Source organism: Microchirus variegatus (genome assembly GCF_963457635.1).
Source record: "Microchirus variegatus genome assembly, chromosome: 10".
Lineage (NCBI taxonomy): Eukaryota > Metazoa > Chordata > Actinopteri > Pleuronectiformes > Soleidae > Microchirus > Microchirus variegatus.
In genome coordinates, this window is record NC_139811.1 from 696,295 (window position 1) to 721,137 (window position 24,843).

General features: G+C 42.9%; 3 protein-coding genes across 3 annotated transcripts in view; 1 reads left to right on the forward strand and 2 right to left on the reverse strand.

Moving 5' to 3' along the window:
* Positions 1 to 1,184, reverse strand: part of rapgefl1 (Rap guanine nucleotide exchange factor (GEF)-like 1) — a gene marked incomplete at both ends in the record, with an annotated part of 13,295 nt that extends 12,111 nt beyond the window's left edge. Inside the window, 2 exons of the mRNA XM_083897038.1 lie at positions 381 to 646; positions 982 to 1,184. Of these exons, the coding sequence (XP_083753164.1) occupies positions 381 to 646; positions 982 to 1,184 (469 nt within the window). The remainder of the gene's footprint in view (positions 1 to 380; positions 647 to 981) is intronic.
* Positions 1,185 to 5,496: 4,312 nt separating this feature from the next.
* casc3 (casc3 exon junction complex subunit) lies at positions 5,497 to 14,550 on the reverse strand (the record flags this gene model as incomplete). Its single annotated transcript, XM_083896257.1, has 11 exons — positions 14,362 to 14,550; positions 12,875 to 12,899; positions 12,225 to 12,280; positions 11,641 to 11,904; positions 10,245 to 10,393; positions 9,984 to 10,157; positions 8,445 to 9,379; positions 7,065 to 7,238; positions 6,401 to 6,499; positions 6,151 to 6,317; positions 5,497 to 5,643 (listed from the first exon to the last, which is right to left on the reverse strand). The coding sequence occupies exons 1-11, from the start codon at positions 14,545 to 14,547 to the stop codon at positions 5,497 to 5,499; spliced, it is 2,376 nt and encodes a 791-aa protein (XP_083752383.1). The 5' UTR covers positions 14,548 to 14,550.
* A 3,244-nt stretch (positions 14,551 to 17,794) lies between these two features.
* Positions 17,795 to 23,971, forward strand: LOC310933033 (serine protease 1-like; the record flags this gene model as incomplete). Its single annotated transcript, XM_083896455.1, has 7 exons — positions 17,795 to 17,823; positions 17,961 to 18,100; positions 20,147 to 20,167; positions 20,434 to 20,596; positions 21,826 to 22,094; positions 22,785 to 22,924; positions 23,681 to 23,971. 7 exons carry the CDS (start codon positions 17,795 to 17,797, stop codon positions 23,969 to 23,971), a joined length of 1,053 nt encoding a protein of 350 aa, XP_083752581.1.
* Positions 23,972 to 24,843: the final 872 nt, after the last annotated feature.

The following is a 24,843-nucleotide window of genomic DNA, read 5'->3' on the forward strand; positions in this document are numbered from 1 at the left end:
CGCCCTTGAACGCGACGCTCTCGCCCGTGAACGCGACGCTCTCGCCCGTGAACGCGACGCTCTCGCCCTTGAACGCGACGCTCTCGCCCGTGAACGCGACGCTCTCGCCCTTGAACGCGACGCTCTCGCCCGTGAACGCGACGCTCTCGCCCTTGAACGCGACGCTCTCGCCCGTGAACGCGACGCTCTCGCCTGTGAACGAGGCGCTCTCGCTCGTGAACGCGACGCTCTCGCCCGTGAACGAGGCGCTCTCGCTCGTGAACGCGACGCTCTCGCCCATGAACGCGACGCTCTCGCCCGTGAACGCGACGCTCTCGCCCGTGACCGTGACGCTCTCGCCCTTGAACGCGACGCTCTCCCCGTGTACGCGCCGCTCTCACCTGTGCAGAGTCCGGAGCGTTTTCCCGCCACGCTGTGCAGCATGGTGAGGGTCAGGCTGTCGGGCGTGTCAGGGTGAAGGGGCGTGGCTCCGCCTCCTCCGCCGCCCTCTGTGATCAGACTCGCCTCAGAGTTCTGCTCGTCGCTCGACAGAGACGGACTGCGGACGTCTGCTCCTCCTGATCCAGAGCTGTTAGCGCTGCCCGGCACCGGCACCGGAGCGGAGCCGAGAGCAGACGGCCAGGAGGGGGCGTCCTCGCTGTCGGGGCTGCGGGAGTAAGAAGGTGTGTTTGTGAAATCACGTTAAAATAAAAACTTCACCAACTACTGTTGAGTCTAATGGCAGGATTAAACCTGGGATTAAATATGGGAACATGAATTTTAATATTCAGGATTAAACCTGGGATTAAATATGGGAACATGAATTTTAATATTCAGGATTAAACCTGGGATTAAATATGGGAACATGAATTTTAATATTCAGGATTAAACCTGGGATTAAATATGGGAACATGACATTTTTACATTCGAGATTAAACCCCAGATTAAACATGGGAACATGAATTTTAACATTCGGGATTAAATGTATTTTCTCACACACACCTAAACACCTCCCGGGTCAGCCCACTCTCGGGTGACGTCTCTCTGAAGAACGGAACGACCCGGGACAGACTGGCTCTCCGGCGGGACGCTCCGGTCCCCCCGCTGGCCTTGTCCGTCACGCCGCCCACGAAGCCCCCTGCCCGGGTCAGAGCTGTGGTCTGCTTCTTCAGGAACTTCTCCAGAGGCTTCATCCCCGCCGGCATGGTGGGCCGCAGGGGGGGGGGAGGAGGAGTAAGACTGATGCTGCGGAGGAGGAGGAGGAGGAGGAGGAGGTGTGAAGGATGAAGATGCAGTGGGACAGTGAGGAGGAGGAGGTGAAGGAGGAGGAGGAGGAGGAGGCAGGTGCTGCCTACATCATACGGCCCCTGCAGGTGGGGGTGAGCAGGTGTGACGCTCCGAGGCTCCGCGAGGTTTCTCCGGAACAACGAGCCGATTTTAACCCATTGGAGGAGGAAGAAGAGGAGGAGGAGGAGGAGGAGGAGGAAGAAGAGGAGGTGGAGGAGGAGAATATCCGAGTCCGACTCCTTCTCCTCTTTTCTCCGCGGGTTCACCGCGTCCTCCTCCGCCGCTCTCAGCTCACTCTGCGGCCGCCGCGTAAACACACGGAGCTCCGGGACGGAGCGTCGGCGAAAACCCGAAGAACACGAAGCCGAGGGAGGCGGCTGCTGCTCCGGCCTGCGTCCGTGCAGCTCCCCGGGGCTTTCTGCGGGACACGGCGGGGCCCGAGCTGCTGGTTTGTCCGCGGTGAACGATGGCGATGGCGGCGGCTGCGGCTCGACGTTAGCGGGAGCTTCAGCCTCCGCACACACCTGAGGAGGAGGAGGAGGAGGAGGAGGAGGAGGAGGAACCCGCCCCGCGCGGTGCGTTTGAGGACTGTGGGATTTTTCAGCTGCAGCAGGAGGAGCTGTTTTTTTTTTTAGGTCAGATACTGCAGAGTCTGCCTCACCCTCCTCACCCTCCTCATCCTCACCCACACACACACGCAAGCTCGCGCTCCCTCGTGCACGCTCTGATCTGCTGCAGTTGCGCGCTCCCGACAGGCAGCCACGTCGGGCCGCGCGCATTCACGTTCACACTGCTGTAAAACTGATGTCAGTGAAAAAAAACCCGCTATAAAATATAAATAAATGAATACTAATATATTATAAATAAATATTTGAACAATATTAATAATCTCAACACAGAGCCAGATTAAGAGATTAATCTGTGTTATTGAGTTACACTGTAAATTAGTGACAAGACGTCAGGATTAAACCAGAGTTTAAAAGGATTTTTAAATCCAGGATTAATCCCAGGAACATGTATTGTCATAATGAAACATGACTCCTCCCCCTCTGTGTGTATGATGATGTCTAAAATACTAAATGTGTTTCTATTTTTTATCAGAATTCGACAAAGAAACAAAAGAAAACTCTCAGAAAGGACTTTGACGGCCCTGCTCTGCTGCTGCATACACACAAACGCTCCCTGAAACGAGGCCGAATAACAACAAACACAAGTTACGTACTGCAGCTTTAAGAAATGCCTGTCAAACGTTGACACGAAGACGTCCTCAAAACAAAATGGTTCAGTTTTTAAGGATTTTTCTGGAAAAAGAAGGAAGAAAATATTCACATTTAAGAAGCTGAAAAAGGATTTAAATTCATCAAAACAGTCGACTTTTCATTTAGTAAAAGATTATTAATCAATCAAGTGTTTTTGATCTGTGTGTGTGTGTGTGTGTCAGGTTACAGTGTTTGTTGTCAACCTGATCAAATAACCACACACACACACACACAGTAACTTGACACACTCAAACACACACACACACACTTCAACTCCCAATTTAATTAAATGTTTTCTTTTTTAAAACTCAAATCAACTTTTATAAACTTTATTAAAGTACGTCGTTTATTTCTGTTGTACATTCATTAACCTGAATATTAAGGAAGGAAAAAGGGAGGAATCTGACGTGTGATTGGTTGAACAGACGTTACATCAGCTGTCAATCACCGGCTGAATGAGCTGGTTGCCGTGGTTACGACAAACCATGTGACCATGACAACAGGATCATTCTGTGGGCGGAGCTTAAACTGACCATTATAAGATATTTATGACTTTAAATCATCAAAAAGAATAAATATTTGCACGAGCTATGTAGAGTTTGGGGTCTGACGAGGTGAAACGACTGAAACTCTGCTGCAGACTAGTGGTCGGAGGTTTAAATACAGGACAAAACCAGAATCAAATTCAACATCAGGACGTTAAATATGAGCATGTTCTTACGTCATGTTATTGTGTTTACCGTAGCCAGTACACAACACATGAAGTCTTCAGATAAAACGGAAAACATTAGCGTGCTAGCTTGCCAGGATGCTAGCTCTCGTGCTAACAAACAAACGGAGAGAAAACGCTGAAAAGTTTCATAACCGTCGTGTTCTTTATTGATCTGTGTGGACGACAATGTTCTCCACATACACACACACAAACTGATCATCATTATTCTTGTGACATTAAAGGGATAGTTCAGGTTTTGCTTTTTTAAACCGTTTGTTTGAGGCGACCACGTTCACTCACTCACTCTCCCAAACCAAAGTCCATAGAGTAAACCAGTGATTTTAACATCACAGCACACAGGAGTTCACAGGAGTTGTTGATCCACTGCTGCCTCCATCACTAACTTACAATGACTGATTTTAGTGAATTCAGCTTTTAAAATATTTACTTTAGACTTAAATCAGTGACACAGAGTGACCACACGAGGCAGCAGAGGACCAGCAGCTCCTGTGGACTTTGGTGTGGGAGAGTGGGTGGTTTACAGACGTCTGTCTCACAGTGAGACAAAGACGGGGTCATGTGACATAGACATCGTGGACTTAAAAAGTGACGCCTCTGCCGGCGGCCATGTTTGGTTATCGCCGGCCAGAACCTCTCGCAAACTCACTTTAAAAAGAAAAAAACACAAACTGTGACTTTAAACCGTGAACAAAGTGTAGTCAGCTCAGGTCAAAGGTCAAATAACAAACGGCAGTCACTCACTCCCAACATCAAAGCACCTGCTCAGAATACTGATGGTAATGAACCTTTCAAAATAAAAGCCTTACAGTGTCTCCAACGATCAAATCGATAACTCGACGACTACGACAAAAACAAGGAGCTTTTCTTTTTTTTTTTTTTTTAAACGTTGTGGTCGGAGCGGTTACAGTAACAGCGACGCGTTAACAAGCCAAACTAATCATAGTTATCGCTCCTGTGTTCACTACGAACAATGATCATAAAAAAAATATACACTTTAAAAAAAAGAAATCAAAGTGACACAAAGAAAGAAAAACGCTCTTCGTCATCGTTTACGTTCAAAGTCCCTGCAGACGCGGATTCATCGCATCATAACAATATGTTTCTGTTTTAATCTGCTCAAGCTTCTATTTACACATTTACAGGCAGCAGCAGCGCCCCCTGCTGGACACGTCTGTGCGACGTCATGTTTACGGTCAAACCGTCTCTGCTCATCAGGGGGAGGAGCCAAAAAAAAAAAAAAAAAAAAAAAATACGCTGCGATCGAAAAACGACGACAGTCCCGAGTTTCTGCGGAAACGCTCGCGGTTCATCACGTCAGCAGAGACGAGGATGAAGGTGTCGCTCCTGCAACAGGTGTTTCCAAAGTTATCGATTCATCTGAAACCAGATTAATAATCCGTCGTCTGCTTTGCCCTCGATGATCAGCCAAACCACTGTTTCACATCAACTCGAGAAAACGAGAATTATCGCGAGATAATGAGACATCATCACAACATAACAGATGATTTTGTCTCAGTATCTCCAGATAATGAGAAACGTCTCGAGATAATCTCAAGATATCGAGATTATCACAAGATAACAGTATTTTGTGTCATTAACTGGAGGAAACGAGAATTATCGTGAGATGATCTGAAGATAATGAGACATTATCACACGATTATTAACAGACTATTTAGTCTCGTTAACTGGAGAAAAAACGAGCCTCATGTCGTGACTACAGCGACGCCGCAGTTTCCTACGTTACAAACAGACAGTGAAGTAAACGCCGACACAAAAACAACAAAGTCGTCACTCAAGTCAAAAGTGACTCCGAGGGTTTGGAACTCGTGACTTTCTTACAGTTTTCAGTGTTGTTGCTCAAAGACACGTCGGCAGGAACAAACCTGTGCGTTGGCGACTCGTCGCCGACAGAGCGACTGCTACAGGGTCAAAAACAAAAAAGGGGGCGGGGCAATAGTGATGCTGTGGGTCTTGTGCAGAGTTAGTCTCCGCCTCCGTCTGTCCGTCTTCACGCCCCCTACACCGTCCCGCCCTCGCTGTTGGTTGGCGATGGGGAATCGCGGCTCCTCACTGACTCCTCCCACCCTGCTCCTGAAAAAAAAAAGAAAACAGCCGTGACATCATCGTTCGAGTGACACATGACATCAGCGCGTCTGTGCACAGCGCTCGCTCACCTGTCGTTCTCGGAGCAGAGTGAGGCCGAGGGGGGCGGGGCGGTCGAGGGGTGAGGGGGCAGGGTCACTCTGACACAAAGTGCACCTCTGGAGGGGGGGGCTTCACGGTGACCGGCTGGGATGTGCGGCGGGGGGGCGAGGGTTTGGGCTGGGCCTGCTGCTGCATGGTGTCGTAGTAGGTCACACCGCCGTAGGTCACCTGGGACTGACCCTGACACACACACACACACACACACACACACACACACACACACACACACACACACACACACACACACACACACACACACACACACACACACACACACACACACACACACACACACACACACACACACACACACACACACACACACACACACACACACACACACACACACACACACACACACACACACACACACACACACACACACACACACACACACACACACACACACACACACACACACACACACACACACACACACACACACACACACACACACACACACACACACACACACACACACACACACACACACACACACACACACACACACACACACACACACACACACACACACACACACACACACACACACACACACACACACACACACACACACACACACACACACACACACACACACACACACACACACACACACGTTACGTATCTGTCATACAACTACATTTCAAAAACATGGTCCAAACTGTGCTTTAATGCCAAAGTTACCTGTGGGTTAGGGTACATGGTGGGGTAAGGGAAGGTCATGACCCCTGGAGGGGGGTAGAAAGGTGGTGGCAGCAGTTGCTGTGGTTGCCCCGGCGACAGAGACACAGGCGGGCCGCCGTAGAGGGCGGGGTTAGCGATGGGACCGCCTGATTGGTGTGGGTGGAGACCTGGAGAGAGGGAACATGTGAGTGACTCAGAGTTACTACATACTTTGACACATTTAGATCAAAATAAGAGCTTCTGCACTGACTGGGGTGAGCGATGTGCATCTCAGGCTGGACCAGCATGCCTTGCGGTGGGATGGGGGCGGGGCCATCCCCGTGGGTATAGATTGGTCCCTGGTACGACACTGAGACAGAAGGAAGAAAATATCCCTGGTCAGCAGTGGACACACACACACACACGGTTTATTTGTTTCGAGGAGCAAAGAAACCAGAAAAACTGATTTTAATAATTTACAAAAACACTCAAACTGATGACTCTATTTTCAAAATGGCCGACATGTCGTTGCTAATTGATGAAGAATCCAAATTGTTTTGTTTTGTTCTGTAATTGAAACACCGCAACACTCATGGAATCATCCTCCAGTTGTACTGCCCTCTGCTGGTGAGGACAACACAGTGCACCATTGTTGTGTTCACACCACATGTTGTGACGCAGTGATGGCAGCGCCTGCCGCACGTCGCCGTGTTTCAAACACAAATAACGATCAATTCTTTCCGTGGTTGCAGAGAAGACGGACAGCGCGTTAACTTCAGGAGCTCCGTTACAGAGCGGCTCTCGTCCGTGGTCGTTATGAAACCGCACAAGACGGCGGTTTCTTCTCTGCAGACGTCTCCACGCGAGTTAAAGTGTCGTACGAGTGTTTCCCCAAAGTTCTTACCACTGAAGAATGATGAGGATGGACGACTTACTGGGTTCGTAGTAGTGTCCCTCCATCACGCCCAGGTGCATGGGCGGAGTCGGCTCAGGTACAGCTCTCTGGCGCTGCGACGAGTAGCGTTTGGCTCGACTGGAGCCGACGCCGATCTCCTCCATGCTGGAGAACTGAGGGGGGCCACCGGGGATGTGCATGGGGCTGGGGAGGCCTGTGGACGGACAGACAGAGTGTGAGGTTCTGTTGGGACAGGACAGGACCAGCACCGACCACGCAACGAACATCAGAAAAATCATTCAAATCACTCACAATATCTGGATTTACAACATCAGAATCACAAACGGAGAAAATGAGGTGATGTGCTCCTCCTCAACATGGGCGGAGTCATCACTGCGCGGCTGCATGAAACTGTGACCACGTGGTTTTATACGCAACAAAAACTCAAACTCGTGACTTGTAAAGCAGTCGTTTCACCCTCTCATGAGCATCAGGAGTCCTGATTTATTTAGATTTGATAACTTTCATTTTCCACACATGGCTGTCATTCAACCGCTACCGAGAAGATGACGTAGCAGACGTGTGACGCACAGGTGACTCTCGCCTGTGATTGGACGGTCCCTCAGGGTAACGTCATGACAAGTATATAGACGCAAAGCTTCCATCTTCTACCACTTAATCCTCCACATGAGGCGGGTGCTGTGACAATCTCAGCCGACATAGGGCAAAAGTCGGGATTACACCCTGATCTCCAGATATCACCATGGTCTAGAATTACAGTAATGAGACGCTCAGAAGAGTTCAGAGACGCAGTCACTGAACTGAAATACTAGTGCTGTGCAAAAGGTCAACGCGCATGACACGTTTCCATGACGACTGACCAGAAAAAGACGCGCATGTCGTCATGTTTACGTGCCGCGACACCGGAGTCCAGGCACCGTTTACCAGTTAGCTCCGTTAGCTGCATTAGCTCCTTTTAGCACCGTTGGCGTTAGCCTACAGTGGCACTGAACTGGAAGGAAAAGAGCAGCGCCACAAATAACCAGCGTACCTGTGTATGTGTGCCTCTGTTTTTAAACTTTAGCGTTACTTTAGAGACTCATTTTAACAATCCCGAGTCACGTAAACATGACGTCGTGCGTCTTTATCCGGTCAGTCGTCATGGAAACGTGTCGCGATTTAACGTTGACGCCGTTAAACGCCGTTGGCACGTTAACGCTTGACAGCACTATGAAATACTACTGAACGTGGTCGTGATTGGGCTCACGATTGCCGGCTTTCAGCAGCGCTGTCTTTAAATACACCAGACTCCTCTGTTAAATATCACAGATATAACATTTCCTTTGCTAAATGTTGTAGATTAACTTCAATCCGCAGTTATTATAAATATAATATACAGTTACAATCAGCGTCCACTCACCCCTCATCTCGGACCGCATGTACGACGTGGAGCTCTGACTCCAGCTCTGTCCAGCCAGACTGAGTCGGGCCACGTCTTGGTCCAGCTCTGTCAGCGCCCCTCCACCTCCTCCGGCCTGGCCCGGTCCGTCTGCTCCAGTCCAGGTTCTCCCTCCTGCACTGCCAGGAGAGGAGGTGCTGCCTCCGCCCGCCGACTCCTCCACGGACGGCTGTTTGCTGCCCAGGTCTGCGGGCCGCGAGCGAGTCCTGCGAGCCAGCGAGTAAGATTTGCGCTCCACTGGGCGCTCAGTGGGAGGAGAAGCTTCCCGAGCGGCTGCAGCTGATGATGACGACTGAAGGGCGGGGTCAGACGTGGAGGAGGCAGCCAATCCAGACACGGATCGGTCGGCGCTCCCTCGTTCCTGCTGCTGACGTCTCGGTGACGCAGAGTGGTAACTGCCCGACTGCGACGCCCCCGTCATCACGGCGCTCAGATCCTGATCCTCAACAATCCCCCTGGTGATTGAACTGTTCTCAAAAACCACAGCGGAGCCGCCACGCCCACCGGTGCCACGCCCACCTTTGCTAACCACACCCCTGTCTCCTGCAGGCTCTGACGGAGCTTTAGGGCCCTGTCGCTCTCTGGGCTGCATCTGGGGAGCGTTTGATTCATCGTTCCTGAGGTGGGACTGAGGATGCGAGTGATTCTGGTGGGGTGGTAGTCTGCTGCGGGAGGAAGGCGCTCTGTTGTTGTTGTTGTGTGGGGCGGAGGAGAAAGAGGAGGATGACGTAGAGGAGGGTTGGATGGATGAAGGTGAAGGAGCTGCTCCTCGGTTCATAGTCCCTCCTCCTCCTCCTCCTCCTCCTCCTCCTCCTCCACTGCCCTGCCAGGATCGGACCGGCCGCTCTCCGCCTCCCTCTCTCCATCGTTTGTCTCTGCTGGGAGACAAACTCTGTCTGCAGGGAGACAAGGACACAAGGAGACAAGACAGATCAGTCGTTAGCGTGAGAAATCATCTACTTTACGATAAATCGTGATTCTCTCTCTGACGATTATGAAAAGTCCACAACGAGAAAAATAAATGAAGGAAAAACTTTTAACGGCGCGTTCGGTTCAATCACCTGAACGTTTCATTCAGTCACTAATAAACTGGTTAAAGGTCACATGACTTTTATGTGGCGTCAGCTCTTCTAAAGATGGCTGAGCTGATGATGATGATGATGATGATGAGGGCTGTGACTTATGCATATTGTGGATTAAAAGCCGACGCGTGGAGAAACGTCGTCTTCTATGACGCGAGCTGGACGACATCGCAACGCTGTGTGAAAACAAACTAAAATACTTGTCACATTAGCGCCCCCCAGAGGTGGACGGTAAACAAGTGACCTTTTGCACACGACGAGGAATCTTCAACAAATACTGAGAAAACATGAAGCTCTTAATAAACTCATAAATCATTACTCAATGACGGATCTTTTATTTAATAATCAAACCTTAATGACAGAACTGCTTCACAATCTTTCAGAAAAGCGTTAAAGGAAGCGTGAGGTCGGATCTCACCTGGGTCTGCGCTGCCTGTACTGCCGGTTTCCCGCTCCTCCGCCGTTCCTGATGTCATAACCGTAGATGGCGATGAGCTCTTCGCGGCTCTTGGGCGCTTGCTCCTCCTCCCTGAACTTGTCGTGCTCCCAGCGACCCTCGTCTTTCCACAGCTTCCTGTTGCGACCTTTAGGTCTGACGGAGGCAAACGGACAAAGTTTCACATGCATCCGTGACAAGTTCACGTCACAGCAGATTAAAAGCGCGGCGTTCCTCCCGTACCTCTCCTCCTCCTGGGCGTGTCCTCTGACGTCATGCTCGAAGAAAAGCCCCTTCCTGGGAATGTAGGCCGGGTTTTTCCGGTCCTCGTCATCGTCCAGCTTCTGACCGGGTTTTCCTACCGCCTTCGTCTCAGGATCGTCTGTGGACTCCTGCACACGCATCAGTCACATGAGAAGAGTGAGTGGGAATATATATATATATATATATATATATATATATATATATATATATATATATATATATATATATATATATATATATATATATATATATATATATATATATATATATATATATATATATATATATATATATATAAATAAAACATACAACATAATGTAACATTTAATAACAATATTTTGGAACACTGAACAGATTTGAACATAAATAAATAACCAGAGATTTCTCTCTTTTCTGCAACAAAATAATACTGTTGAAAAATACAAAGTATTGATCAATCAGACTGGGATTAGTCCCCAAAGCATGCTGGGAAGTGTAGTTCTTCATGAGAAGCAGTTTTGTTCCGGTGGAAATAACTTGTTTTGATAAACAGCAAAGGTAAGACAACATTTCTGCTTGTTTTTCAGTTGTTGTTTTGCTCTTATTTTGGGGCTGGATATTGTTCGTAGAGTGATAAAAATGGTACCGTTAGAATCTGTGAATTCTCCGCCGTTTACATAATCTTATAATCTTTATATGAGCTTTTAGCTGAGTTTCTGACCTTTCTGTGGGTATGCAGCATGTCTGTGTTTGTTAAAGTTAGACATGGTTTGATGACGCTTTTGTCGCTGCGTCTGACGCTGACCCTGATACTGAGGACATCAGTGAAGAAGAGATTAACGCGATTAAAAAACATAACACGTTAATGACGCCTGTAATTAATTAATCACAATTAACGTGATCATTTGACACCCTAATAAAAATAAGTTTGGTAACACTAACGGCTCATATCATGTGGCTGACTGGAAAAATAACTGGGAGTTAGAAAGAGCGTTGAGAGAGTCTGTTTTCTCAGCCACGAGACGGGTTCGACTCATTTTGGTTTGTGGACAAAAACAAGACATTCATCATTCCCAGGTTTGACAAACACTGAAAAAGAAACGACAGATCAATTCCTTGATTGTGCAAAACAAATAAACATCACTAGAATAACAGCTGCAGGGGGCGACAGCACACACTTTCAGACGTTGGTCATATCCGGGGATGTGAGCGTGTCGGCAGATGTTCTCAAAAGACTTGTTTTTGTCCACAAACCAAAAATGTTCACTTTGAAGAAATCCTTTGTTATAATAATATTTAATATTCACATTGAAGAAGCTGAACAACCAGAGCACTTGTATATGAACATGTGATTGATAACATTGTAAACAGGCGACTCCAGCTCAGTGATTCTCACCTGACCGTCGCCGCTCTGTCTCTCTCCGGCCAGATCCTCCTTCTCCTCGGCTTTGCCCTCATCTTCAACGTGTCCTCCTCCCTCTTTCTCCACCTCCACCTCCACCTCCTCCACCTCCTCCTCCACCACCTGCTGCTGCTCCCCTTGCTCCTCCTCCTCCTCCCCAGTGGGCTCATCAGGAGCAGAGGGCTTGGTCTCACTGACTGCTGCTGCTGGAGCCTCTTCATCACTGAACTGTTCTGCCTCCTCTTCCTCCTCCACTCCCTGCAGCAACACAGAACATTCAGCATTTTAAATCTCTTATAATTAAAGCAAAGTCTGTCCGTTAAAGACAGGATTTCTACCCTGATTGAACAGCTTCAGGGTCATCGTGATTCTGTCATTCTCCAAATCAATGGACTTCACATAATGGTGAGTTTAACACTTGGGAAATTGTCGTCTTTGACGTCGCGCTCATGACTCTTCAGTGACGACGCTCTCTGACCAATCAGAGGGCGGCGGTCTGATGACGTCACATTTTAGTGTGGGCTCAAACGACAACAAACAGCAGGTACACGACACAAGTCCGATTTGAAGTATTTTACCTCTGAATGGGAGCCGTTTTCCTCGGGGTCAGCGCTCTCATAATCCGACAAGACAGCTGGAGAAAGGACACAGACAGGAAACTGTGGTTTGTGAGGATTCACAGCAGAGCCACAGACGAGTGACACATCTTCAGCTGCAGTCACTGATACGTCTTTATACATTATACTATATCCCTATGAAAAGTTCATGCTACAGTGATATTCTACCATGAAAGCAGGTCATTTAAGTAGAAGGATGCAATGGTCATTTCTTTGAGTCAAACAAGAGCGAACAGTGGTGACAATACCACAACAAAACATCTCGATGTCTCAGTAACTGGATCAGTTTTAAAGTGTTGTCTTGGTCTCATGATGTCAACACGTCAACATCACGATGAAGACGTTTGAATATAAATTGTCACTGAAGCAGAACTTTTACATCAGACCGTTGTTGTGATTTTACCGTTTAATCGTCTGGTTAGAGAACAGCATGTTAGTCAAGAAGAGGTGAAACATTGATTTAAAGAAGGTTAACTAAAGGCTAGAGTGCATTTCAGGTGCATATATGTATATATATATATATATATATATATATATATATATATATATATATATATATATATATATATATAAAAACATCTTATATGTTGCCGTGAGGTCAAATGTCTTACCTTCTCCCACTCCATCTTCACTCTCCTGCAAAAACACAGACAAAATAAATGAAATCAGCGTAGCCACAAAAACATGAAAATCAACCAGGCTTTGTGACGACTAGTGATGATTTATATTCTTCAGTAATCTGGAAAATGTGTTGTACAGTGCAGAGAATGAGGAGCTGGTGGATCTCATCACAAACAGCAATACACACATATATATATATATATATATATATATATATATATATATATATATATATATATATATATATATATATATATATCAAATCACAGATCAGGTGTAAACTTAACATATCACAGGAAATCACGTCAATTAAAACCGATCAAATTCATCATGGAGGAGAACTGTGTCCCATAACGTGTCTTTAAATCCACCCAGAGTGATCATTTCAGACATTTACACTTTAATCAAACTGCAGAGCTAACGATGCCTTTGAAATGACTCAGCACAAATGTGTCAACAGCGTCACACGTTCATAAATGGTTAGATATCGCAGCAGACACTGAGCGACTGTGATGTTTTGTCCCATTGGTCGTCGAGGTCCACTTTGAAGGCCTATTATGGACCAGCTCTGGACTAAACTGGAGACCTTTGACCCCTGATACGCTGATGATGACGATGACCACAGAAGTTTAAGTATAAAATGAGGATGAGCGGTGTTTTTCAGTGACAGATCAGCATCTTCGTTGTTAAACTTCATTTGAGTACGACTTATTTGGGATTTAAATGCACTTCTCTAGTTAATGTGAGTGCACTCATTTTCAGGAGTTCACAGTCTGTTGTGTAATTAAAGTCTCTTCAATATTAACCTGTTATTTATATGAAAACTTCATTATTATCTTTGTCTGTTTAACTATAGGCTTAGAGCAGATTGATGTGCTCTAATGTTCTTTACTCAGTTTGTATTCTCAAGTTAGTATTCAGTGTGGTTTTTGTATTAATATGCAGAACATGTTGTGCAAAGAATGTTCAAAGCAAGAAATCATTTACTGGGATATCATTTAAATTTAAAAAGGACAACTTTAAAAAGTATGTGTGTTTCAATCTCGGGGTTAAATTATGACTGACAGACTAACAGATGAATTAAAGTTAATATAAGGACGGAGAACAGCAGTTTAATCCAGGACGGTGATGGAAATGGTCGAGTTTAAAGTCAGATTATTCTCGAGTTGTTCTGAGAATATTAAGAACGTTGTATAAAATACTGTTTAAATGTTGGGTGATGGATAAAGTAGTTTATAAAGGGAGTTAGTGTGTAACAGGAACATATCCGTGTATACTCCTGCTGCTTTTCAAACAACAGACACGTTTGTTTAAAATAAACCATCTATCTATTTTGATGTTATTGCTGTGGTAGTTATGAAACGTTTGCCCAGGTCCGGGCTCCAGGCTCCCGGTCCAGGTCCGGACTCCCGGTCCGGGCACGAAGCCATGGGCTCGGCGAAACTAACGTTAGCTCCCGGAGTTAGCGGCTACTCACACACTCGGACTCCACGTCGCTCTTCGCCTCGGGCCGCTCAACGGTCGCTTCTGCCGGTACCGGGTCTTTCGCCCGGCTCTTTGTCGCCGAGGATCCCGACTTCACGCTGTCCGAACTCGAACCGGACTCGTCGTCGTCCTCGCTGTCCTGGGACGCGCGCCTCCTTCGTCTCCGCCGGTCCGCCATCTTAGAGATCGAATGGTTGGAAGCGGAAGAAGCAAAGGATTGTGGGTAGTCGCGTTCTTCTTCGCCTCCTTTTTGTGTAATGGCGGGTGACGTGTGAAGTTAAAGCGACATTACCGCCACCGCCAAAAATAAATATGTTTAAATTATCGATTTATCAGCTTTGTTAAAGAATAAAAACTAGTTTCTGTCATTTTTCAGCTTCTTAAATGTGTATATTTTCACGTTTCTGTCATTTTTCAGCTTCTTAAATGTGAATATTTTCACTTTTCTGTCATTTTTCAGCTTCTTAAAGGTGAATATTTTCACTTTTCTGTCATTTTTCAGCTTCTTAAATGTGAATATTTTCACTTTTCTGTCATTTTTCAGCTTCTTAAATGTGAATGTTTTCACGTTTCTGTCATTTTTCAGCTTCTTAAAGGTGAATATTTTCACGTTTCTGTCATTTTTCAGCTTCTTAAATGTGAATATTTTCACGTTTCTGTCATTTTTCAGCTTCTTAAAGGTGAATATTTTCACTTTTCTGTCATTTTTCAGCTTCTTAAATGTGAATATTTTCACTTTTCTGTCATTTTTCAGCTTCTTAAATGTGAATATTTTCACTTTTCTGTCATTTTTCAGCTTCTTAAATGTGAATATTTTCACTTTTCTGTCATTTTCCAGCTTCTTAAATGTGTATATATTCACGTTTCTGTCATTTTTCAGCTTCTTAAAGGTGAATATTTTCACGTTTCTGTCATTTTTCAGCTTCTTAAATGTGAATATTTTCACGTTTCTGTCATTTTTCAGCTTCTTAAAGGTGAATATTTTCACTTTTCTGTCATTTTTCAGCTTCTTAAATGTGAATATTTTCACTTTTCTGTCATTTTTCAGCTTCTTAAATGTGAATATTTTCACTTTTCTGTCATTTTTCAGCTTCTTAAATGTGAATATTTTCACGTTTCTGTCATTTTTCAGCTTCTTAAAGGTGAATATTTTCACGTTTCTGTCATTTTTCAGCTTCTTAAATGTGAATATTTTCACGTTTCTGTCATTTTTCACCTTCTTAAAGGTGAATATTTTCACGTTTCTGTCATTTTTCAGCTTCTTAAATGTGAATATTTTCACGTTTCTGTCATTTTTCAGCTTCTTAAATGTGAATATTTTCACTTTTCTGTCATTTTTTAGCTTCTTAAATGTGAATATTTTCACGTTTCTGTCATTTTTCAGCTTCTTAAATGTGAATATTTTCACGTTTCTGTCATTTTTCAGCTTCTGAAATGTGAATATTTTCACGTTTCTGTCATTTTTCAGCTTCTGAAATGTGAATATTTTCACGTTTCTGTCATTTTTCAGCTTCTTAAATGTGAATATTTTCACGTTTCTGTCATTTTTCAGCTTCTTAAATGTGAATATTTTCACGTTTCTGTCATTTTTCAGCTTCTTAAAGGTGAATATTTTCACGTTTCTGTCATTTTTCAGCTTCTTAAATGTGAATATTTTCACGTTTCTGTCATTTTTCAGCTTCTTAAATGTGAATATTTTCACTTTTCTGTCATTTTTTAGCTTCTTAAATGTGAATATTTTCACGTTTCTGTCATTTTTCAGCTTCTTAAATGTGAATATTTTCACGTTTCTGTCATTTTTCAGCTTCTGAAATGTGAATATTTTCACGTTTCTGTCATTTTTCAGCTTCTTAAATGTGAATATTTTCACGTTTCTGTCATTTTTCAGCTTCTTAAATGTGAATATTTTCACGTTTCTGTCATTTTTCAGCTTCTTAAAGGTGAATATTTTCACGTTTCTGTCATTTTTCAGCTTCTTAAATGTGAATATTTTCACGTTTCTGTCATTTTTCAGCTTCTTAAAGGTGAATATTTTCACGTTTCTGTCATTTTTCAGCTTCTGAAATGTGAATATTTTCACTTTTCTGTCATTTTTCAGCTTCTTAAATGTGAATATTTTCACGTTTCTGTCATTTTTCACCTTCTTAAAGGTGAATATTTTCACGTTTCTGTCATTTTTCAGCTTCTTAAATGTGAATATTTTCACGTTTCTGTCATTTTTCAGCTTCTTAAATGTGAATATTTTCACTTTTCTGTCATTTTTTAGCTTCTTAAATGTGAATATTTTCACGTTTCTGTCATTTTTCAGCTTCTTAAATGTGAATATTTTCACGTTTCTGTCATTTTTCAGCTTCTGAAATGTGAATATTTTCACGTTTCTGTCATTTTTCAGCTTCTTAAATGTGAATATTTTCACGTTTCTGTCATTTTTCAGCTTCTTAAATGTGAATATTTTCACGTTTCTGTCATTTTTCAGCTTCTGAAATGTGAATATTTTCACTTTTCTGTCATTTTTCAGCTTCTTAAATGTGAATATTTTCACGTTTCTGTCATTTTTCAGCTTCTTAAAGGTGAATATTTTCACGTTTCTGTCATTTTTCAGCTTCTTAAATGTGAATATTTTCACTTTTCTGTCATTTTTCAGCTTCTTAAATGTGAATATTTTCACGTTTCTGTCATTTTTCAGCTTCTTAAATGTGAATATTTTCACGTTTCTGTCATTTTTCAGCTTCTTAAAGGTGAATATTTTCACGTTTCTGTCATTTTTCAGCTTCTTAAATGTGAATATTTTCACTTTTCTGTCATTTTTCAGCTTCTTAAATGTGAATATTTTCACGTTTCTGTCATTTTTCAGCTTCTTAAATGTGAATATTTTCACGTTTCTGTCATTTTTCAGCTTCTTAAAGGTGAATATTTTCACGTTTCTGTCATTTTTCAGCTTCTTAAATGTGAATATTTTCACTTTTCTGTCATTTTTCAGCTTCTTAAATGTGAATATTTTCACGTTTCTGTCATTTTTCAGCTTCTGAAATGTGAATATTTTCACGTTTCTGTCATTTTTCAGCTTCTGAAATGTGAATATTTTCACGTTTCTGTCATTTTTCAGCCTCTTCCACCTTCTATCAATATAAACAGTGATACCATAGTTCAGGTTAAGCAGCTGCTTAGTAAAGTCTCTTATTCTCAGTGATGCATGGTTATTATTTATTATTCTTATCTTTACCGTCTTGCTGCTGTAACACTGTAAATTTCCCCGTGCAGGACAAATAAAGGAGTGGTTTATCTTATTTTAAAATCACAGGACTCAGGAGTTTTTCCTCCACATCTGCCTCTATCACTAAGTTCAAATGTGTTTCTTTGAAATCCTTTGTTCAGATTGACCTCAGTGACACAAAGTGTCCACACGAGGCAGCTAACAATCCCTGATGTTCTCTGTGGACTTTGGTGTGGGGGAGTGAGCGGTCTAACCAGTCGGTCCAAAGTGTCACAGTGAGATATAGACGTGAACGTGTTGAGTCAGTGGAGACGTTCAGAGCTTCATTTGAGTGCGTTTGTAAAGAATGTTGTTTATGGTATGTCCGTATGTTCCAGGCTGCAGCTGTGGGCGGAGCGTGAGTCTTCAGGTGCAGATGAACAGGTGAACTCTCTGCTGCTTCACACAGTGAAGCTGCAGGACGTGGTTGAGATGGAGCTGCTGACCTGTGCTGTGCTGCTGACTCTGATGGTGACAGGTGAGAGCGTCATGAACGAATGATGTCATTTTATAGATCTTATTTTTGAACGTAGAGGCTCTGACTTCCTGTTTTTTTGTGCGACACTTCTGGTATCACGTTATTTCACGTTAGTGAGTTAAAAATGCTTTTAAAAAAAATCAACAATGCACTGGAAACTTTGAAAACAAGTGTTAGAATTTCACTAGTTCACCTGAACACTATGGACGAGTGTATTTAACTGTTTTAATGAAAGTATCTTTAAAAGAGTCGTTAAATTAGCTCTTTTTAAATGATTTGAACTATGTCAGATTTACTGAGGAGATTTTACAGGAACAGTATCGGTCGCTTCCTCATTACTGAGGCGTCACACTGATGTGGAACTGACCTGACCACTTATATGTATACGTACATATATATATATACATATGTATACATATGTATACAGTGTTTGGAAGATTACTTTGGAAATGTAGTTGGTTACAATTACAAGTTACCCTGTTGAAAATGTAATAGTAGTGTAACTATTTCAATTACTTTCTCAAAGTAATGTAACTAATTACATTTGATTACATTTTGATTACTTTTCTTAATTTTGAATGAAATCTCTCAACTGTTGCTCTACGGGTGTGATGGGTCAGTGACGGTGACGGGTCAGTGACGGGTCAGTGACGGGTCAGTGACGGGTCAGTGCAGGACGCACGTTTGAGCGAAAACACAATCACATATAGACTGCTATAGTAACTTGACAGCAGCTGAGACGCTGTGACATAGATGTGTGTGTGTGTGTGATAAAGCCGAGCTTTTGTGGTGATTTTTCAAATGTAACTTAATTTGTAATCATTGAAATTTCCAAAAGCAACTGTAATTTAATTACATATTTTCTCCCAGTAATGTCACGGGTTACAATTACGTAAATTTTGGAATTAAATTACGTAACGTCGTTACATGTAATTCGTTACTCCCCAACACTGTATGTATATGTATATATATATATATATATATATACATATACATGTATATATATATATATATATACACATATACATGTATATATATATATATATATATATATATATACATGTACATGTATATGTATGTATATATATATATATACATATACATCTCAGACATGGAAGGAAGTGACTTCCTGTCACGTCAGAGGATATTTCTTGTGCTGTCGCTTGAATGAATGAATAAAGTGTTTTTTTAGTGACTCAGACACTAACAACATCATCATCATCATCATCATCATCATCAGCTGTGGTTTTACTCCACTTTAAGATCTGATCTGGTTCAAACTTCAAACCTGAAACCACGACTGTGCTCGACACACCAGACCTGAATCAATCATTTCCAAATACGATTGTTTTGGGCTGAATAATCACGCGTTTGTCAACGTGTCAACATTTATAAACATATTTATATCTGACCTGCTGTCGTAGAAAAATAGCACATTATTTAAATGCCATGGCTTTGTTATTGTCCTTTAAAACTTCATGACTAAACTGAAAATGAAAAACCCACCTGTTCAGATTGACCTCAGTGACACAAAGTGACCACACGAGGCAGCAGAGGAGCAGCATTAAATAACATAAACGTACATTCTTTAATCCACTTTTAATAGTTTTAATTTGTGTTGATCTCCTGTGTTTATTCGGTCGTTTGAGCTTCACTTACAGTCACATTTAAAGGAGCGGTGAAGTGATGACATCATCACAGGTCACTGACTCAGCTGGACTTTCTGTTTAAAAAACAATAAACTGGATTTTCAGGATTATCCTGTAGAGGGTTGACTGAGGTCTTTGGTATTTACAGTCAGTGTGAGTGTGTGTGTGTGTGTGTGTGTAGGGGTGTGTGTGTGTGTGTGTGTGTGTGTGTGGCCTTCATGGAGCACACGATTATCAAGGTTTAACTTGTGACACGTTCTTTTATCATAGATCATAATCAAGTATCAGTCAGTCTTTCATGGCTCTGTAAATGTTTAACTCACAGTGTGACGTCACTGATGTTACACTGTGAAGTAAAAAGTTCATGAAACTCATTGTGTTGTTGTGTCTCTGACAGGAAACCAAGCACAGTTAGACGGTGAGTTTCCTCTTTTCTCTCATTTCACTGACAGAACCAGCAAAAACACGTAAATAAGAGTCAAAAGTTCACTAAAGAGAGTATAAAGTTAACTAAAAAGAGTATAAAGTTAACTAAAGTTCACTCAAAAGAGTATAAAGTTAACTAAAGTTAACTAAAGAGAGTATAAAGTTAACTAAAAAGAGTATAAAGTTAACTAAAGTTAACAAAAGAGAGTATAAAGTTAACTAAAACAGTTAAACTAACCAGTGACGTTAACCCTCCAGTTTGTGGTCGAGCTCCTCTCAACACAAAGATTGTGGGCGGGGCTGATGCACCTGCAGGGGCGTGGCCTTGGCAGGTGAGTCTCCACTCCTTTGGTCGTCACATCTGTGGAGGTTCACTCATCAACAGCCAGTGGATCCTGACGGCAGCTCACTGTTTCATCAGGTGAGGACTTCTGTCCAACTGTCCATCTGTCCATCTGTCCAACTGTCCATCTGTCCATCTGTCCATCTGTCCAACTGTCCATCTGTCCAACTGTCCAACTGTCCATCTGTCCATCTGTCCAACTGTCCATCTGTCCAACTGTCCATCTGTCCAACTGTCCATCTGTCCATCTGTCCATCTGTCCAACTGTCCATCTGTCCATCTGTCCATCTGTCCAACTGTCCATCTGTCCAACTTTCCAACTGTCCAACTGTCCATCTGTCCAACTGTCCATCTGTCCAACTGTCCATCTTTCCATCTGTCCAACTGTCCATCTGTCCAACTGTCCAACTGTCCATCTGTCCATCTGTCCAACTGTCCATCTGTCCAACTTTCCAACTGTCCAACTGTCCAACTGTCCAACTGTCCATCTGTCCAACTGTTCATCTGTCCAACTGTCCATCTGTCCAACTGTCCATCTGTCCATCTGTCCAACTGTCCATCTGTCCAACTGTCCAACTGTCCATCTGTCCATCTGTCCAACTGTCCATCTGTCCAACTGTCCATCTGTCCATCTGTCCATCTGTCCAACTGTCCAACTGTCCATCTGTCCAACTGTCCAACTGTCCATCTGTCCAACTGTCCATCTGTCCAACTGTCCAACTGTCCATCTGTCCAACTGTCCAACTGTCCATCTGTCCATCTGTCCAACTGTCCATCTGTCCAACTGTCCAACTGTCCATCTGTCCAACTGTCCATCTGTCCATCTGTCCAACTTTCCAACTGTCCATCTGTCCAACTGTCCATCTGTCCATCTGTCCAACTGTCCAACTGTCCATCTGTCCAACTGTCCATCTGTCCATCTGTCCAACTGTCCATCTGTCCAACTGTCCATCTGTCCATCTGTCCATCTGTCCATCTGTCCAACTATCCATCTGTCCAACTGTCCATCTGTCCATCTGTCCAACTGTCCATCTGTCCAACTGTCCATCTGTCCATCTGTCCAACTGTCCATCTGTCCATCTGTCCAACTGTCCAACTGTCCATCTGTCCATCTGTCCAACTGTCCATCTGTCCAACTGTCCAACTGTCCATCTGTCCAACTGTCCATCTGTCCATCTGTCCAACTTTCCAACTGTCCATCTGTCCAACTGTCCATCTGTCCATCTGTCCAACTGTCCAACTGTCCATCTGTCCAACTGTCCATCTGTCCATCAGATCCCTGACTCATCATATTCTTGTGTCCTCAGCTCTTCCACACTTGGCTTGGTGGTTTATCTGGGACGTGAATCCCAACAAGGCGTGAACTCTAACGAAGAGTCTCGCTCAGTGTCAGAGATCATCAATCATCCAGATTACACAACAAACACTAACGACAACGACATCTGTTTATTGAAACTATCGTCGTCTGTTGACTTCACTGACTTCATCAGACCTGTGTGTCTCGCTGCGTCTGACAGTGTCTTCTCTGCTGGAACTAACTGTTGGGTCACTGGCTGGGGAGGGATCAGCACTGGTGGTAGGTCTTATTATTACTGTTATTATTATTATTATTACTGTTATTATTATTATTATTACTGTTATTATTATTGTTATTACTGTTATTATTATTATTATTACTGTTATTATTATTGTTATTGTTTTTCTTATTATTATTATTATTACTACTATTATTATTGTTGTTGTTCTTCTTATTGTTGTTGTTGTTATTATCATCATCATCATCATTATTATGATTATTAATAATAATCATAATAATAATAATAATATCATCATCATTATTATTACCATCATCATTATTATTACCATCATCATCATCATTATCATTATCATTATCATTATCATTATCATTATTATTTGTATCATTATCATTATTACCATGATGATTATTAATGATGATCATCATCATAATAATAATACTATCAGTGTAAAACAGGAAAGTGTAGTCTGTAAACCACTCACTCTCCCACACCAAAGTTCATCGAGTAAATCGTTGATAAACTGAAGATCACTGGGTTTTTTCCTGGTTTTGGAGACTTTTTCCCTCAGAATTCAGACTTTTATCTTGTTATTTATACACAGTGTAAATTAGGGAAATGGCGTTCTACCCAAAATGACCATCAGGTGGCAGTGATGGACTAAAGAGAGATCAGAGTGCTTTGGGCCTGTAAATACCTGCTCTTTCTCTTTCTTTGCTCTTCTTCCTCAGTCGCTCTTCCTTTCCCTCAGCAGCTTCAGGAGGTTCAGGTTCCCATCGTGTCTAACACTCAGTGCACAGAAGCTTATTCTTTCCTCACCAGCAACATGATCTGTGCTGGACTGACTGAGGGAGGGAAGGACTCCTGTCAGGTGAGGAGAACACACACAGAACCAACACAGAACCAACAACTGAACATCTCTGATTTACTCGGGGGACTTTGGTGTGGGAGAGTGAGTGCTGTACAAACTTGATTTCCCGCCTCCTGTGATGCAGTGTGGACATTTATTGCGTGGTGATGCAGTTAGTGCGTCATCGTGTGTGTGTGTGTGTGTGTCCATGTATTACTCATGTTGTGGGGACATAAATCTGTTTACACACTCACATTATGGGGACTTGTCTTCCTTGTGGGGACAAAATCAAGTCATGTGAATGACTGTATTTTAAGGTGAAGAAATGTTTTAAATTATGGTTAAGGTTAGAGTTAGTCTCCAGCAAATGGATGTAAGTCAATACAATGTCCCCTTAAGTCATGAAAACCTCACGTGTGTGTGTGTGTGTGTCTGAGGACCAGTGAGAGGTTTTTAAACCAACAAAGTGAGGACATTTTGGCCGGTCCTCACTTTATTTTCATTCAAATCACTTTTTTTAACAGAGCTCCTCAATTTGGTACAAAAACCCGTTTTCCAGCCCTGGTGCACTTTTTGCTCTGGGGCTCCACCTGCAGACATGTTATGGTACTGCACCCAATAGTTCTATATAGATGTCATTCATGAAGTAGATATTTGTAATTGTGTTGATTTATAAAGTGGAAATGCTGGTCCTCACTTTGTCAGCACTTTTACCCGGTCCTCAGTATGCAGCAAGTACAAGAATGTGTGTGTGTGTGTGTGTGTGTGTGTGTACAGGGTGACTCTGGAGGACCACTGGTGGCTAAAGACTCTCTGTGGATTCAGTCTGGAGTGGTGAGTTTCGGACAAGGCTGTGCTGAGCCAAACTTCCCCGGCGTTTACTGCCGTGTGTCTGTGTACCAGGACTGGATCAACAGCCACATCAGCACCAACCAACCGGGCTTCGTCACCTTCAGGGGAAACGGCGACGGTGGGACGAGCGGATGTTCAGGCCACACCTCCCTGTCCCTGCTCCTCCTCCTCCTGTCCGTCCTTCCTGTCCTCTTCACCACCTTTGTCCTCACTTAGAAGGTCACACTGACGGGGAGAGTGAAGTGCTGGTGATTTGTTGGATTTAAAGCCTTTAAAGATCAAACATCTCAGACTGAAGCAAATTTAAAAAACGTTACAGTTCTGATGAGCAAACTTAAATATAATTCATTCAGTTGCTTTTTTTTATTAGTGAATTATGTTTTTACAGTCTGCCATTTTAATATTATACATGAATATATACTGTATATGTACTCTACCAGTCAAAAGTTTGGACACACCACAGAGGTGCTCAACAAACAAATATATTAAGTTGACAGTTAATTAATTAATTAATTAATTATACTTTCCAAGAATCAAATGTGAACAAACAAGGTTTTAGTGTGTGTGTGTGTGTGTTATTTCTTGTTGTAACATTTGGTGTTTTCTATAACATACATCTGTGATTCATGTTTCTGTGTGTGTGTATATATGTACATATACATGTACAGTATACATATACTTGTATACACACACGTGATCTGATCAGCTACTGCTGTCTATTTATCATTATTATGTCAAATAAATGCTCTTTTTTGAAATGATATTTCAATGCGTCTATGTGATAATATGTGAGATGTGTGACGTATATTTATATGACATGATCAGTGCAGTGATAATAAGACTGATTTAGATTTTACATTAGATCAAATACTCCTGTATAATATACAGGAGTATTTGATCTAATCCATTTAATGGATCATTTCCTGATATTCCTTAAGAGATATGCAAATATTTTCAACGGATTCTTGTTCAGGGCGATGCCGACTATTATGAGGGTAAATTTCAAGTCATTCCGAGATACTTTTTGTTTTCAAGACTAAACTCAGCTCACTGTCAAAGTGCATCAGGGAACATGGATAATTTCCTGA